The 16,298-nt window shown below is 37.8% G+C and overlaps 1 protein-coding gene across 1 annotated transcript; it reads right to left on the bottom strand.

The window, feature by feature from the left end:
* Positions 1-2,711: 2,711 nt before the first annotated feature.
* On the bottom strand, positions 2,712-5,307 carry LOC103956132 (2-oxoglutarate-dependent dioxygenase 19-like). The gene is made up of 2 exons (XM_048568748.1): positions 4,949-5,307; positions 2,712-3,826 (listed from the first exon to the last, which is right to left on the bottom strand). The coding sequence occupies exons 1-2, from the start codon at positions 5,207-5,209 to the stop codon at positions 3,008-3,010; spliced, it is 1,080 nt and encodes a 359-aa protein (XP_048424705.1). The 5' UTR covers positions 5,210-5,307; the 3' UTR covers positions 2,712-3,007.
* Positions 5,308-16,298: the final 10,991 nt, after the last annotated feature.

The raw sequence follows: 16,298 nt of genomic DNA, 5'->3' as shown, positions 1-16,298 counted from the left end.
GAGATATGAATCCTACGAATGATTATTGATAAATGAAATTAGGGGTGGAAAAAAATGCCAAAAATTCCAAACCGAACCAAAAAAATCCAGAAACCGAACCAAAAAAATCTCGAACCAAAAATCTCAAAAATTTTGGTATAGGAATCGGTCTCACATTTTCATTCGTTCGATAATCCCAAACCGAACCAAAGTAAAAAATGTATGTATTATTTAATTTTAAATATATATTTGAAATTGTAACAGCCGTTGGATTTGGTTAAGATTTAATCTCAACCATTGAATCCAAATAAAACCCTTACTTAGTCACTCTTTCTCGACCTCACCTCACCCTACTCTCTCATCCTCGCCGATTTCTCTCCTCCTCCTTATTTGCCGTCTTCGAATCCAGCCACATCACACAAGTGACTCACCTCTCTCTCTCGACTAACCTCCCTAATCTCTCTCTCTCTCTCTCTCTCTCTTGACTTCTCATCCCTCACTGAAAAACATGTTGCGGGAATAGCAGCAGCTCGGGTGATAGCATCGTCGATCCTCACCAAGAGTTTGACTTCGTTTGAAGGACTCAAACCTTCAAACCTTAAGTTCACTCAATCTCAGACTCTCTCTGTCTCTCTGTCTCTCCTTCTCGAATTTGAAGCTCAGCAGTCACCTACCTTCCACACCGACCACCACCATACCTCACGGCTTCATCCCCCACCATCGATTCTCTCCAGTCTCTGTGTGTGTGGGGTTTCAAATTAAGGTTAGGGTTTCGAAATGAGGGCTTGGGTCAGGAGGACAACTCGGGTCCGTTTGACTATCTCTCTCGACCAGCGATTCACTGCCACTCTCTCTAATTTCAATTTGGGTTTTTAATGTAAGTTCAGATGATTTCAATTTCAATCTAGATGATTTGGATTTTGATGAAGGTTCAGTTTCAGGAAATCTCGAAATACTGAAAATATTTCGGGAATCCCGAAGTTTCAGTTCAGGATCGGTCATCAGATTCTTGTCCTAAAATTTTCAGTTAGGGATTTGATATGCCATTTTTGGTTTGGTATCCCATACCGAATCAGCCCTGAATGAAATTGTTGTTTAGGGTAGAAATTGAATTCTTGATTATTGATTAATTAATTATTGATATTGATTTAATTCTTGTTTTGAAAATAATTTATATGATTATTGGTATTGATTAATTGAATTGTTGGTTTGATTACTTAGTAATCATATAGTATATTTTACTCTAGGATTAAGAGTATTAAGACTTTTTTTCCATTATAAAATTACTTAATTAAACGATACAATAAGAAACAGTGCTTAAATTCTCCTTCAAATATGCCGGCTAGTTCTCCTTTGAATATTCCGCCTTCCCATTATTAGCATTGGTAAATTATGGACAACATTAGTATATAAAAGAATTTGGTTGTTGCCATTTTTTACCCTTGCACTCTTTTAATTTCGCCCCTCCCCTCGAAAATTCCTGACTTCGCCACTGCTCTCTCTTACATTCTCATTCTCTCTGTCAAAACCCTCACTGAAATTCCTTACCAAATACATACAAAACTACAAAACATTAACATGGCTTCAGAGCCTAGGTTGGATTAAACTAGCTGGGAGTTGTGAAAACCATTCTTTTAGGGAGATTTCGAGTATTCGAAGCCCCATAAAATGATTCAAGAATGAAGAGATGTCTAGATTAAGTAGCAGTCAGCTTAGAGCTCCCGTTTTTAATGGTGAGAACTATGACTTTTGGAGGATTAGAATGACCACCACTTTCAAGTCACAAGCTTTTTGGAAAATGGTTCAAGAAGGGTATGAGGCTCCAAATTCAGATGATGAGTCAAATGATGATGAAGAGCTCTTTGTGATTCGGAAGACAGTTCTAAGAGATAATGTGATGAGAGTTGCCAAGTAGCTAGGAATAATACAAGGAGCAGTTTCAGATGCCATTTTTCCCAAAATATCAAATGAAGTGTCATCCAAAGCTGCTCAGGAAATTCTTCATACAAAATACAGAGGTGACAAGAAGGTAACCAAAGTAAAGCCTCAATCTCTTAGACGTGATTTTGAGTACACACGCATGAGAGAAGATGAATCCCTTAAAGATTATTTTACTAGGTTGTTTGATGTTGTGAATCAAATGAAAACTTTGGGTGAAGAACTACATAATTAAGGAGAGACTTGTACATAATTATTAATAAGTTTGACAAGATCCTATGATTCTATGGTGAATGTTATAGAGGAAACTAAGGACATTGACACACTGGATGCACAAGAAGTTATGGTCTCCTTGAAAGCTTTTGAGCAAAAATTAGAGAGGCATGCTGATGTAGCCACAGAGAGGGCTTTTCAGTCACTTAGTGTCAATCCTAGAGAGAGGAGTTCAACAGCTTAATTTTTCTGAAATGAAAACAACAAGAAGGCTAGACCTTCTTACACTAAACATGTGGTGCACAACACGGGGCTTCAAAATTGGAAGTAGACCTGATGTAGCATCACCACTTGCATTAAAAGAAGTCATTAAAATATATTTTTTACAACGTTGCCAACTGGTGGAATCCAACCAAAGCTCCATTTTGGGTATTTTCCCACTGTTTTAAATTATACGCTATTAATGTTCAGAGATTGTGGTTTATATATTTCAAGGAAGTTATATATACATAAAGTCATAAACTGCATTGCAAATAATTAGTAAAAGAGACATCAAATAGGAAAGTTTGACAACGTTAAGCTGTAAACATATATAAAATCTTATTAAACTCCAGTATGTCGTTGGGGTACATAAACGAGTCCGATGTGTGATCAGAAGCTCCCATTGATTTACATAATACCTAGCTAAGAATCTTTAGGCTATCAGACATCAGTTAACATGAATTTGTAACCAAAACAAGGCAAATACCCGCATAGCTGGACACATTGGACAACAACTTTGATAGAGAATCAAAGCTCTTACAGGAACATATGGTATTCTAGAGAAAGAAAAGAGAGCTAGAAACGCTGGCAGGCCAGTCACCAGCATGTATCCACTTCAATTGTCCTTGACGCGCAGGTGATCCAAGCAAGGCATCATGTAGGCAGCGGGGCTTGCCTGAAGTTCCATGAATTTTTCATATGTCATTCCAATGTACTTTGCTTTTTCGCCTTCCTTTTCTAGCAACTCCGAGATCGGTAGAGCAGGTGTGTCCAGTGCCGGTCCATGTGGTACTGCGATCGATATCCTCGTAGCTGTGTTGTTCACAGTTGCTCGATGCCATACGCTCTTGTACTTGTCGTTTGTCAGAATCTGCATTTGATCGCCAACGTTAACAACAAAAGCGCCGGGAGCAGCTTTCACCAAGACCCATTGATCATTGTGCTTGACTTCGAGGCCACACATATCATTCTGAATCAAGAGTGTCACCAGTCCGTGATCGGTATGAGGAGGAATACCGATAGCCAGGTCGGGCTGTGGGCAAGCCGGGTAGTAGTTCGCGGCCAGAATTTGCAAGCCGCGATCCCAGTTCATGGCCTTCGCAATGTAATCGGCCTCCAATCCCAAGCTCTCCGATATTCCATTCAATATTTCGGTTGCCACTGCATGGGTTCTTTTACTGAACTCCAATGACACCTCGCTGTATCCAGCAGGTTTGTAGAGTGAGTTGAACTCAGGGTGTGCTATGACCTTGAGATAATCCCTCCAGAGACGAACTTTGTCAATTGCGACGTTGAAACTGGTGCCGCACTTAATAGGGTCCAGCAGGTTCCTTGTTTGGAACTCCTTCTTCTCCTCCTCCGGCAGCTCAAAAAATCTTCGACACGCGTCGATCATTTCTTTCATCAGGCTTTCGGGTACACCGTGATTAATCACCTAAAAGACATCAAGCGCATGGAAATATTAATTTATGTTTCATTACTAATGACCATTTCATTTTATAACTATTTCACTTTGAAGTTTTGTGTGTGCGCCTGTGTGTGCGCCTGTGTGGTTGGGGGAAGTGTTACTGGCATTTCAAAAATATCATTCTACACTCTTTACAAATGTATTTTTCTTTTTAAATATAGAAAATTTAAAGTGCAAAATGAGAAATTTAAAGTGTCAATGACAATTATATATATATATATATAGGAATCCTTTCCCAAGAGGGATTCCCATTTTTAAAAAAAAAATAGGGATACCCTTTTGGTTGTTAGACTTGACTTTAATAAAATTTTGTGGTTGAGATTCTATGGCATATGATTTATTCTCAACCACATAATTTCATTAAAACTAAATCTAACGATCAAGAGGGTATCCTATTTTTTTTTTTAAATAAGGATCCCTCTTGAGAAGAAGCCTATATATATATATATATATATATTGAAAGTTAAAAGGTAAAAACCTACTAGTAACTATTTCAGTTTTTTATTTTAACCAGAGTGTTTTACAAAAATCAAATGTTTGAGTAATATATATGTACTGCAAAATGACAAATCTGTGAGTACTGTTCTAAAAATTGACCTAGGCGGCCACCTAAGCAGCGTCTAGGCGCTGAGTGGTGGAGCCCTGTTCTGATTTTGGGCAAGGCATTTGGAAAAATCAGTTGGAAGCTAAGCAGCGCCTAGGTGGGGTAGGCAGGCGTAGGCGGCCCCTAGGCGGAGAGCTAGACGGCACCTAAGCGGTCCTAAGAATTTTTTTTATATATTTTTTTTTATTACTTGTGTGCTTTTTTCTTTTTTGGTCTCATGGTGGTATACTAATGAAAATGTTGTAGCTAATTTGCAAATGATGGATTTACTACAAGTTCATCCAATACTTATGGAGATGGTGTACCTAATTTGCATTTTATCATGATTTTATTATCCATACAAATATAGTTATTTTTTAGGTGTAAATAAGTACTTATTTACAAGATATATAATAAATTTACATAAATCCGTCTAGGCGCTAGGTCCCTGCTCACCGCCGGACTAGCGCCTAACGATTTTTAGAATCCTGCATGTGTGAATATACCTGAAAGAAGCCCCATTCTTCGCAAGCTTTGCCTATTTTTTGGATCATTTGTGCCCGTTCATCAGGGGAGGCAGAGGTGAGAAGAGCAAAATCAATGATGGGGATTGAGTGTTCTGGGTCGTTCTCATCTCCCTTGTCGTTGGGATCCATGGTGTAGGCGTACTCGGAAGGTACATAAGTGAGAGCATCTGAGTCGGCCAGGGTTTTGATGCTTGCTACCTTGGGTTCAGATGCGTCCACTGAAGTCACTGTAGGTGCCATCGGTGAAGGGAAAGAGGAAGAAGCTGAGAATACTAGTCTTAATTTGTATATCCAGAAGAAGGGAAGTGAGGGAAAGGAAGGTTTACTGACTTATAGTGGTGTGGAGAAATATGGAAAAAGGAAATGGTATTTATAGAGCAAGATGGCAGGATAACATATAACACTTAGGAAATATTCACACCGCAAGCACTCATGACCCGACAAGGTGGAGGTTTTTTCAATAAGCTGGCCAAAGCTGACCACCTAAGTTTCAAATTTGTTAGTCAAACAACAATAAAATATATGAATACATAACATATATAATTATAGTTAATCTACATGTATATGCAATATAGTAATTCTAGGATTCCAGATTTTGTAGGCCACATCTAAATTTTTTCTTTAAGAAAAATGATAGAAAGTCTAGAATTTTATAAACCACATTTAAACCATTCTTTTAATATTAGTGAGACCACTTCTAAATTGTTGTGCCTCTACTTCAGTTCAAAAGATCATTGGGATGTGATATAGAAAATGTGGTATTTCTAGAATCAGGATCCTCTTCGGATCATTTTTGTGAGGATTTAGATTGTTCTTTAATCTTATCCGTTCATCATAAATCGTGCGATCAGGTTTTTTTTTTTTTTTTTGAAAGGAAACGATAGCATTTTATTCAGAGAATGATAAATCAAACTTCATGGAAGAGGGCCTCCACAATCACATCTGGAGGCTCCAAATCAACAAAAATCACTAGAAAAGGAAACAGCCAACTTGGCCATACTATGTGCCATAACACACCTGCGAGTCCACAAAAACCCGCAAAAGAGCATGGATATCTTCCACCAGAAGATCAATCAATGAAGACCCTTGGATGCGATTGCCAATAGCCTGAACCACCTGCAATGAGTCACTCTCCACAATAAATCGTGCCAAATTCCTATTTGCAGCCCACCGAACACCCTCACGTACAGCAAGTAGCTCCACCATAGTAGGGTTCAATGCATGGGATATTTTACGAACAAAACCTCCAGCATAGCTATCGGCTTCTTCGCGAAATACCCCACCCACATCTCCCATATTTGATTCAGCAAGGAAAGAGCCATCAACATTAACTTTTACCCACTCATGTGGTGGGGGACTCCAACATGACGGTGCTTCAAGAGAACGGGAAGAGGCGACAGGTACAATGAATAGAAAGTTTAAAATAATTTCTGACCGTACGTGCAATCATTTTTTGTCATGCACTATTTGTGTTTAATTTTAAATAAAAAGTTTAAAATAATTTTTGACCGCACGATATACAATGAATAGACACGATTAAAAGATCCCCGAGATCCTCACAAAGAGAATCCTCATCCGCATTTCTAGCATCACCTTTTCTTTAATTAATATAAGTATGGTCTACAATATAAGTTCGACTCACTTCTATTGAAGAAATGGTCTAGATGTAGAGTACAAAATGTACTAGTAGAACGTAGAGAAACCAAAAATTTTCAACAAGGGACTGCCTATGAACATGTTATATAATACATTCACTATCAAATAGTGAGATATGCAACAAGAAAGACACAACATCATATTTAGTCGTTAAATAGTAGTGAAGAAAATAGACCAATATATTTTTATAAAGAACCCAAAATCCATAATCCAACTGTCATCTGGTTTAGATTTAGATAATTTTTTTGTAGACATGACCTTTGAGAAAAGATATGAAAAATAAACGATTCGGATTGTTAAAATACATTAAAAATGAACATCACAAAAACATGTGGTAAAGATGTGTAAAAAATGATATCACGGTCTATCCCTATTAAGTAAATACATATAAACTAGTGAAATGTGGAAAATATGCTTTATTTTGTTTTGTATTCTTAAGATGGAGGAGAGATGGGAAGGATGTATGCATGTATGTAGTTGATGAGAAAATTAGAAAATTGTAGGAATTCATTTCAATGGGCGTGGGATTAGGGAAACCAGAACCGTGTTCAGTTGGAAACTTTGACAACGGAGGCACCGACGCAAACCAATGAAGCCAACACATCATCGTCATGTGCCTCCCCCCTTTGACCAATTAATAACACATGCCTCGTGCTCCTTGAGGTCAAGGCAGCCACCAGAGCCAATTAAAAAAAAATTAATGCGCACAAAGACATGACAAGAGGCTACTGACTGATAATAACTATAGCTTTTACATAATTTTACTTTCTCAAACATTAAACATTGAACAAGAATGATGCAATCCGTATCTCTAAAAACCTCTCTTTTGTTGGTGAACCATATACCTAAAACCTTTAGAATCGGAATGTATACGTATATTGGATTCTTGAATTTTATTTCCCACAATAAACAGTACCTTAAAATCTTTATATATAAATCTGACAACTTCTTTTGGAGTCCTAAGCTTCACCAAAAAAATAAAAATGTCCCCAAAATAAAAAATTTCAAAAGCAATCCAAAATAATGCACTAAATAATGCAAGAGTATTTTCGTCATTTTAGTAGTGTTTTTTTAATAATTAATTCTTTTTGTACAATTTTTTTTTAATTAGTATCTCACAATAGGCTAGCAATGATGTGATTCAATCAGTTGTTCATTAAATATTATTTTATCTATTTTTAAACATATTCAAAACATCTTAAGATGCGTGTAATGCTGGTTATAAAAAAGGTCATTCGCACGCGCATAATAATGTGATTAAATAAGTTGTCAAATGATTTTTTTTTTTTTAATAAACTATATTATCTACACTAAGGGGAAGGGGTGGGCTTAGCCTCACAATAGGCTAGAAATAATGTGATTCAATCAGTTGTTTATTAAATTTTATTTTTTTCTATTCAATTAGGAATTTGAGAGATTTTAATGGAAGATTTGTATTATTTTGAATGCATTTAAATTTGAAGATTTGTATTGTACACTACACAGATTTCGAAATTTAAACTCATCTAAAAATGAAAGATAGAGTGATAAGCATCACTATCACTTAGTATGTCATTTCCTTTGGATCTATAGCCGGATTTCCTTAGCTATGGCGTTTTCTACTAGAGTAGTCACCTCAAGTTTCCCTCCAGTGCCCTTTTCTTCCCTAGAAAATTGAAATGGGCAAACAAAATCAGTGGTGGTGAGCAACTTTTGGAGATAAAGGACGAACACCAAAAGAAATCAAAGTCTCCCTCACTTGCTGAATGATGTTTAATTATATAATTAAGTAGCAAACGGATTCTAGGTAAATGACTGAGTGATGCAAATTTGACTCTCTGATCAGTCTTTCTTTCCGATGTTTATTTATTTGGATATTTTTTATACAATGGTATTATATAATTAAAAGGTGGAGAAATAATTACTAACTATATATCTAACCCACTAACGCTATAATTTTATTAAAAAATAAAATAAAAAAATTATTCAGTATCGAACTCATCATTCACGATATTCAAAACTAGAACTTCACATACTATTGAAGATGAATAAACTATTTTTTTCGTTCTTTATAATAATATATAAGAGAAATTTCAATACATTTAATAAACTATTAGCCTTTTCATGCACACGCTTACGCGCATACAAAATGTATTTTTTGAATCAGCGCGTGCTATTCACGACTTACACGTTTTAAATGTATTTATATGCGTAAATTAACAAAAGAAAAATCAAACATTTGAAGTAAATGAATAATCTTAAATCATGCTAGAAAAAAAAAACCCCTCATAAACCAATTAAAGCAGCTGAATTCACATAATAAAATCGGTCTTTATTAAATTTATATTAAGAGTAGAGAAAATAATATTTAATAAACAATTGATTGAATCACATTATTGCAAGCTCATTGTGAGGCTAAGCCCACCCCCTCCCCCTTAGTATAGATAATATCGTTTGCTAAAAAAAACTAATGTGAAATCCCATTCCCGGATTTCACTGTTATAATCTACATATTTGTATTATTGAGATTTTATATTAATTTATTTGAAATTAGATTTCAATTAAACTAGTAACGAGAAGTGAAGTTTGGAAAATTATTATTTACTCGTTGACCTTTTCAAGTGACAAGTAACGTTTTCGAATAGACCTCGAACCCATGAACGCATAGGCGAAAACCGTTTGCAAGTCCGAATTATAACGGTATAGTTACAGACGTTTGAAATTGTGAACTAGAGATTGTGGGAAATATTTAATTCCCACATGTGGGTTAAAGGTTAAGTTAGTTTAATAAAAAGGGAACCAATCAGATTTTTAAAGAGGGGGAGGAGTGACCAATGGGGGAGAAGAGAAAGGAGGGGAAAGGAGAGACCCGAAATGGGTCATTTTTGACCCGAGAACCACCATTTTTGACCCGGCCATATCTCCTCCATCCGACTTCCGTTTTGGGTGATCTTGGTGTCCATGGAAAGCTCTTGATGAGCCCTACACCTTTGTAGTGTTAGATTTCCCAATTTCTATCCCATTTTTCCAATTCGAAGCCACAAACCCACGGGTGTTCCAACAGCTTTATCCCTTTTTCCGGTGCCTCCAGCAAGTTTCACCGTCCATGACCACCACCAAAAGACTCCCCTCAACCCCAGGAATAAAGCCCAAGTGGTGTTGGAGGCGTTGGAGTTCGATTGGAAGCCGAATTGGAAGCACACCCACCTTAGGGTTTCGGCGGTTTATGGCCAGTTTGGGGTGTTTTATGGAAAAATTGGCATTGGTCGCAGGTATAAAGTTTACTCTACTCATTGAGATCTTCATTCCTGTAAAATTTGGTAATTTTTGGAAATAGTTAGATTTTTTCCGACAAGTCGGGGCGGCCGACTGCCACCCACGGCAGCGCATGCAGCGGTGCATGGCCAGGGGGCCGTCAATGTCATTATTAGGCTACATTATATGCCTTGAGCTCAGTTTTGGTAATTGTATGATATAAGTTGATGGTTGGAACCTAAATTCTCAACGATACGTTAACTGGTAAAAGTGTGAATCGACGATCTAACCATTGGATCGTCACCAAACCTTAATGCGTGATAGAACTTAATATTTGTGGATCATAGAAACTTACGGATCAGGAATCTGACGTACGGATCTTCCCTAATTAGATTTGTAAGTTTGTAAAATAAAATGTCTACCGCCACTAGAATTGGTGATTGGCGAAAATCCAACCGTTGGATCGTGATGAATTTTAGTATGTTGTTCTAGGAACATAATGTGGACTGTGGGAAGTTATTGATCCAAAATCCGATGCACAGACCTTCAGGATCAAATTTCGCGGAGTTGTGGCCCCTAGTGTTGACCGAGAGTTGACTTGTGGTCAACCCATCTCGGAGCGTTCTAAATATTAAAATTAGTACTACAAGACTAATTGAAAGTTAGTGGGTCTATTTTGGTAAGTTAGCGACTTGAATATATGAAATATGATTATTATCTTAATTTCTTATATTAGTATCATTTGTGAATATGAATTGGTCTTATAAATGTGATTTCTATTGAAATGTGAAATTTATATATTTAACCATAGACCTACGCTAATAAAATATGATTTGGCTTGTGTAGTGATGATGTTTGTGATATACATATGTGTTTAATTAACTTTTTAATAATGTGAATGATAATTATGATGAATGTTATGATAATTATGGGATCTAAATATTGTTTGATAATTATTTGGATATGATTGCCAACTAATTACCTATTTGAACTTGGCACCATTACCTAGCATGAGATGGAGATGAAAGCCAGGAGATGAGTTAGGTACTTTAGTAGATCTTTAGTAGAAATAGTAATTGAGGGAATTCCTCGTGTTGTGCTCCATATGACTAGATGCTAGTTGATAGGTGGAATCAATAGCAGGTATACGTATAATTATGTTTAATGTGTGATGATGAGATTGCACCACATAGTTATGGTACATGGATGGTCCTGCTGGGTTTATCCATGATAGGGGACCATATGTATTCAGGGGTGATCATGTTTGGTATATCCGCTATAGATGATCACTACATGCACGACGAGTTTATGCCTATGGTCTTGCTTGGTTTATCCATGATGGGGGACCATACGCATTCTAGAGGTGACGACGATTGGTTGTACATGGTACATTTTTAGGCGATCATATTTGGTTTGGTTCCGTTGAGTAGTCCGGAACCCGAGGTTGTTGAATTTCATGGGGTGGCCTAAAATTCCATTGCTTGGAGAAGTAGGCTTGGCCTAATTATGTAACTCTGGCCCTAGTTATATATATATATATATATATATATATATATATATATATTTATGTCAATGGTTTCGAGAGTCTTGTAATTGAGTTAGAAAAGATGTTGGATGTCTGAGTGACTCCTTCAGGATTTTGATGATTCGATTATGATTTCATAAGGTATGAATTTAGAAGATATGAGAGTGATTGTTTTACTTTGATCAAATTAATTAATTAATGCAGCTAGAGGATGGTTTTGTGTTAGTCGGCTCTTAAATATGATGTGCCTTGTGAATTGCGATGTCATGATGAGACATAATAGTTTATATGTTGGATGGGAGAGATATCATGTTTTCATGGGGATTGGTTATGTAGCTGAGTCCAAGAATTACATGTTGTCAGGTTATATTGAATGATTGAGGAATGCTATGCTTTTCTGCTGGAACTTAGTGGGATAAACGTCTAATTTTGTGAATGGTGAACTACAAATGGCTTGATCCCTATTGAGGGTACGTAGGCAGTCTAACGAGGAGGTTAGATGCAGCCATAAGGTAAAAGAAAGATTTCTTTGCACTTTGATTCTCAAATTGTGATTGCCATATTCCTGAGATAGGGTATGCGAGTTATACGAGTTTTTGGGTGACGTCACGTGTCGATCCTGGACGTATGTCGGGATCGGGTCGTGACAACTAATAATAATCATTTGACAACTAATTTAATCACATTATTATCCACTTGTGAAAGACCTTTTTTTATAAACGACATTGCAGGGCTCTTAAGATGTTTTGAATGTGTTTAAAAATAGAGAAAATAATATTTAATGAACAACTTATTGAATCACATTATTGCTAGTGTAACATCCCACATCGCCTAGGGGAGTGGATCCTGTAAGCCTTATATATATATATATATATATATATATATATGCCCATCTCTTCCTAGTATGAGGCCTTTTAGTGAGCTCCCAAAAGGCTTCATGCTAGGAAGAGATGGGCATATACATTTAAGGCTTACAAGATCCACTCCCCTGGACGATGTGAGATGTTACAGCTAGCCTATTGTGAGGTACTAATTATTAAATGGGTAGTGTTTGCAACCATGGTTATGTGTAGGGGACTTCAATGAGGTTCTTAGTCAAAGTGAGCAGTTGGGAGGGAATGCATAGGGTGAAAGGCATATGGTAATATTTCGTGATGTGGTGAATCATTGCAATCTGGTGGACCTAGGGTTTGAAGGGAATGAGTATACTTAAGGTCAGAATAGTGAGGGAAATGTTAAGTGTTGCCTTGATTGTGGTCTTGCTACACAGGAGTGGCGCAATGCACTAAAGTTTTGCATTTGAACCCCTCAAAATCTGACCATTTGCCTCTAGTGGTGGAGGTTCATACGTCTATCATAGTGGGACAACGGAAGGAGAAGCGATCTTCTTTCAAGGATATGTGGTTGCCGGGTGAAGGTTGTGATGAGGCTGTCCAGAAAGGTTCGAGCTGCGAGATAGGAAGAGTGCATCTTTTCAGAGTTTGTTCCAAAGTCAAGGCGACAAGGATGGCGTTACTCAGATGGCAGCGTAGCTCCCTTGATAACACTATGAGGGACATTGGTGTAGTTCGTGACAACTTGGGTGTTCTTTTCGAACAACCCTATATGGATCATTTTGTAGTGAAACGAAAGAACTTAACGGAGGAACAGGATAGCCTACTCTCTAGGGAGGAAACTTATTGGAGGCAACGTTCACAAGCTACATGGTTGAGGGATGGAGACAGAAATACAAAATGGTTTCATCGGAGGTCTTTTAATAGGAAACAGAATAACCATATTAAAAGGCTGAGGGATATGGCTGAGGTTTGGCAAGATTGTCCCTAAGGTATTGAGGATACGGTGTTGCACTATTTTTCCAACATTTTTACTTCATAGGGGGTGTTGCCAAATGCCCTTCACTCCGTGACCGACGCGGTTAAGCCCAGTGTTACTTTCGAGATGAATGAGATCCTCGTGGCCTCTATCACGGCTGAGGAGGTTAGATGTGCTCTTTTCCAGATGCATCCTTCGAAATCACCTAGTCATGACGGTATGTCATCGCTATTTTATCAAAAGTTTTGGAATATTGTAAGGGAGGATGTGGTGTATGCAGTTCGTGAGTTTTTCTCCACTAGGAAGCTTTTTAAGGAATTGTGTTTTACATATGTCGTTTTGATTCCAAAGGTTAAAGAGCCTCAGGACATGACTCAGTTACGGCCAATTAGTTTATGTAATGTTCTCTACAAGATTTGTGCGAAGGTGATTGCCAATCATTTGAAACACTTTTTGTCTAAGTTGATTTCACCCTTCTAGAATGCTTTCATCCCGGAACGATTTATCTCTGATAACTCTCTGGTGGCGGCGGAAGTGGGGCATTTTTTACACAATAAGAAAAGTAGGAAAGATGGTTTCCTAGCTCTTAAATTGGATCTTAGCAAGGCCTATGATTGTGTTGAGTGGCGTTTCTTGGAAGCGAAGTTGTGTCATCTAGGCTTTGAGAAAGCATGGATTCGTCTTGTTATGGCCTGTGTCTCTTCAGTCTCATATTCATTCTTGGTTAATGGTGATGTGAAAGGGTATTTGGTATCGTCTAGGGGCCTAAGACAAGTAATTCCTTCTTTCCATATTTTTTTTTACTTTGTGTTGAAGGATTATCAACTTTCATTGCGCAGAAGGATCGGATAAGGGCGTTCCAAAGGATTCATATTACAGAGTCGACCCCGTGTTTACACCATCTTCTCTTTGCAGATGATAGTTTTATTTTTGCCCGTGCTTCACTAGAGAATTGTACGGTTGTCCAACGCATTTTGGATGTGTATACTCAAGCATCGGGTTAAGCCATAAACTTCCATAAAAGTAGGATTGCGTTCAGTGCTAATGTTGGGCTTACCTTTACAAGAACAACTAGCTTCCTTCTTAGGGTACAAAGGGTGGACAAACATGATCACTACTTGGGTCTCATGTCCTTTGTTGGGAAGAACACGAGGCAAACATTTTCTTTCATCAAGGAAAGGATTACTAAAAGGCTCAACAGTTAGAAAGGAAAACTCTTAAGTAGTGTAGGGAGAGAACTACTTGTTAAAGTTGTCACTCAAGCTCTTCTGGCTTATGCTATGCAAACTTTTCTACTTCCGAATACCTTTTTGTGGAGAACTCCAGCAATTAATGGCCAAGTTTTGGTGGAGTGGCAATATTGACGCTCGTAAAATTCATTGGATATCATGGAATAAAATGTGTAAGGCGAAGTCTGAATGGGGGGTTTAGGTTTTTAGGATCTCTATGCTTTCTATCTTGCACTACTATCTAAGCAAGGGTTGTGCTTAGTGCAGTAGCCAGACTCCCTTGTCGCATAACTATTAAGAGCTAAATATTTCCCAAATTGTTCTTTTTGGGAAGCAGTGGAGCACCCTATGCTTCATATTGTTGGAAGAGTATTTTGAAGTCCTATTTTGTTTTGGAGGAAGGTACACAGTGGGCCATTGGCGATTGGGCCTCAGTGTCAGTTTGGTGGGATCGATGGATTCCTCGTCCGTGGACATTTAAGATCTTTAGACCACCACCCTCGTCTATGGAGGATTTGATGGTGACTGAGTTGATTTTACAAGAAGACAGAGCTTGGAGTTTTGAACTTCTAAAAGAGCTGTTTGATGAAGAGGAAGTTCGTTTAATTAGCTTCATTCCATTAAGTTTTCGTTAGCGCCAGATAGGGTCATGTGTCATTATGATAAAAGGCTGTTTTTAGTAAAAAGTGCATATAATATGGCTTTAGGGAGGTGTGCGCCAGTGGATCGTCGTCGTCAAGTGATGGTGGGGCATATCATGATCTTTGGCATGCTATTTGGAGGGCTCGAATTCCACTTAAGGTTAAGATTTTTGGATGGCGTGTTAGCAATGATATTCTTCCTACACGAACAAATCTTGCTACAAAAAGAGCACAGATCGAAGCTTCGCGCCCTTGTTGTGATGCCCCGCGAGAATCACTACAGCATGTACTCTGAGATTGCAGCTTCACTCGAGCAGTGTGGTGTGCAGCCTCATTGGGAATGGGTGTGTCGATTTCCTCCACAAAAGCTGATAAAGAGTAGTTGTTGCACCTGCTCGAACAGAAAGGAGTTGATTTTGATGTTATTTTGATGTTATTTTGATGATGTTATGAGCTCTTTGGATGGAAAGGAATAAGTTGTGGGAAAGGCAACTCTCAGATCCCATGGAAGTTGCCCAACACACTCTCAATTGGTTGCAGGACTTTCGCCATGCTAACCTTCAGCCCAGCCATGTGCAACTTCCAAGACTGCTCAAGTGGATGGCCTCTAGCGATTGGTGGTTTAAATTAAATGTCGAAGGGTTGCGAAGGTGACGGAGGGGGTTGGTGCTGAGGGTTTTATAGTGGCTGGTACGTGGCATTTCAAGGGATGTTTGTCAGTGAAGCATGTTGAATTGCTTGCTGTTAGGGAAGGGTCAAGCTTGCATCTCAGTTTGGTTTTCTTCGAGTGCAGGTTGAGACAGATTCTGTTGAAGCTATTGAGGTGCGCAAGAGTGATCTCATGGACCTCTCCAACATTGGGTTTTATAGTTACTGAATACAGGAGCTATTGACAGAGTTATTGACTGAATACAGGAGCTATTGACAGTGTGGCTCATTGCCTTGCTAAATTAAGTTTGGTAGAAGGTGCTTCAATTAATTGGTTTGAGGAACCCCCTGATGCTATTAGGGTGTTTCTCAACCAAGATATGTATGCTTCTTAAGTTATTTTCAATAAAATTATCTTATTCACTTTAAAAAATAAAAATTAAAAAAAATTAATAAAAAACTTTCTAAAACAAAAATGTTAGGAAGACCACAATTTACATTTAGGTGTAACATTAATGTGGTAAGTTATGCGTACATGTCACGTCAATTAATGAATTTATCTTATTGAATGTCAGTTGCATGAG

Source organism: the organism of the source record quoted next, unplaced genomic scaffold, assembly GCF_019419815.1.
Source record: "Pyrus x bretschneideri cultivar Hongxiangsu unplaced genomic scaffold, Pyrus_bretschneideri_v1 Contig49, whole genome shotgun sequence".
Lineage (NCBI taxonomy): Eukaryota > Viridiplantae > Streptophyta > Magnoliopsida > Rosales > Rosaceae > Pyrus > Pyrus x bretschneideri.
The sequence above is the reverse complement of the archived record's forward strand: the minus strand, read 5'-3'. Positions and strand labels throughout refer to the sequence as shown.

Excerpts from the sequence above, each read along its gene's own strand:
- LOC103956132 (XM_048568748.1), bottom strand. The coding sequence starts at position 5,209 with ATGGCACCTACAGTGACTTCAGTGGACGCATCTGAACCCAAGGTAGCA. Across the intron at positions 3,827-4,948 it reads AAGAATGGGGCTTCTTTCAG|GTGATTAATCACGGTGTACC; the intron begins GTATATTCACAC and ends GATGTCTTTTAG.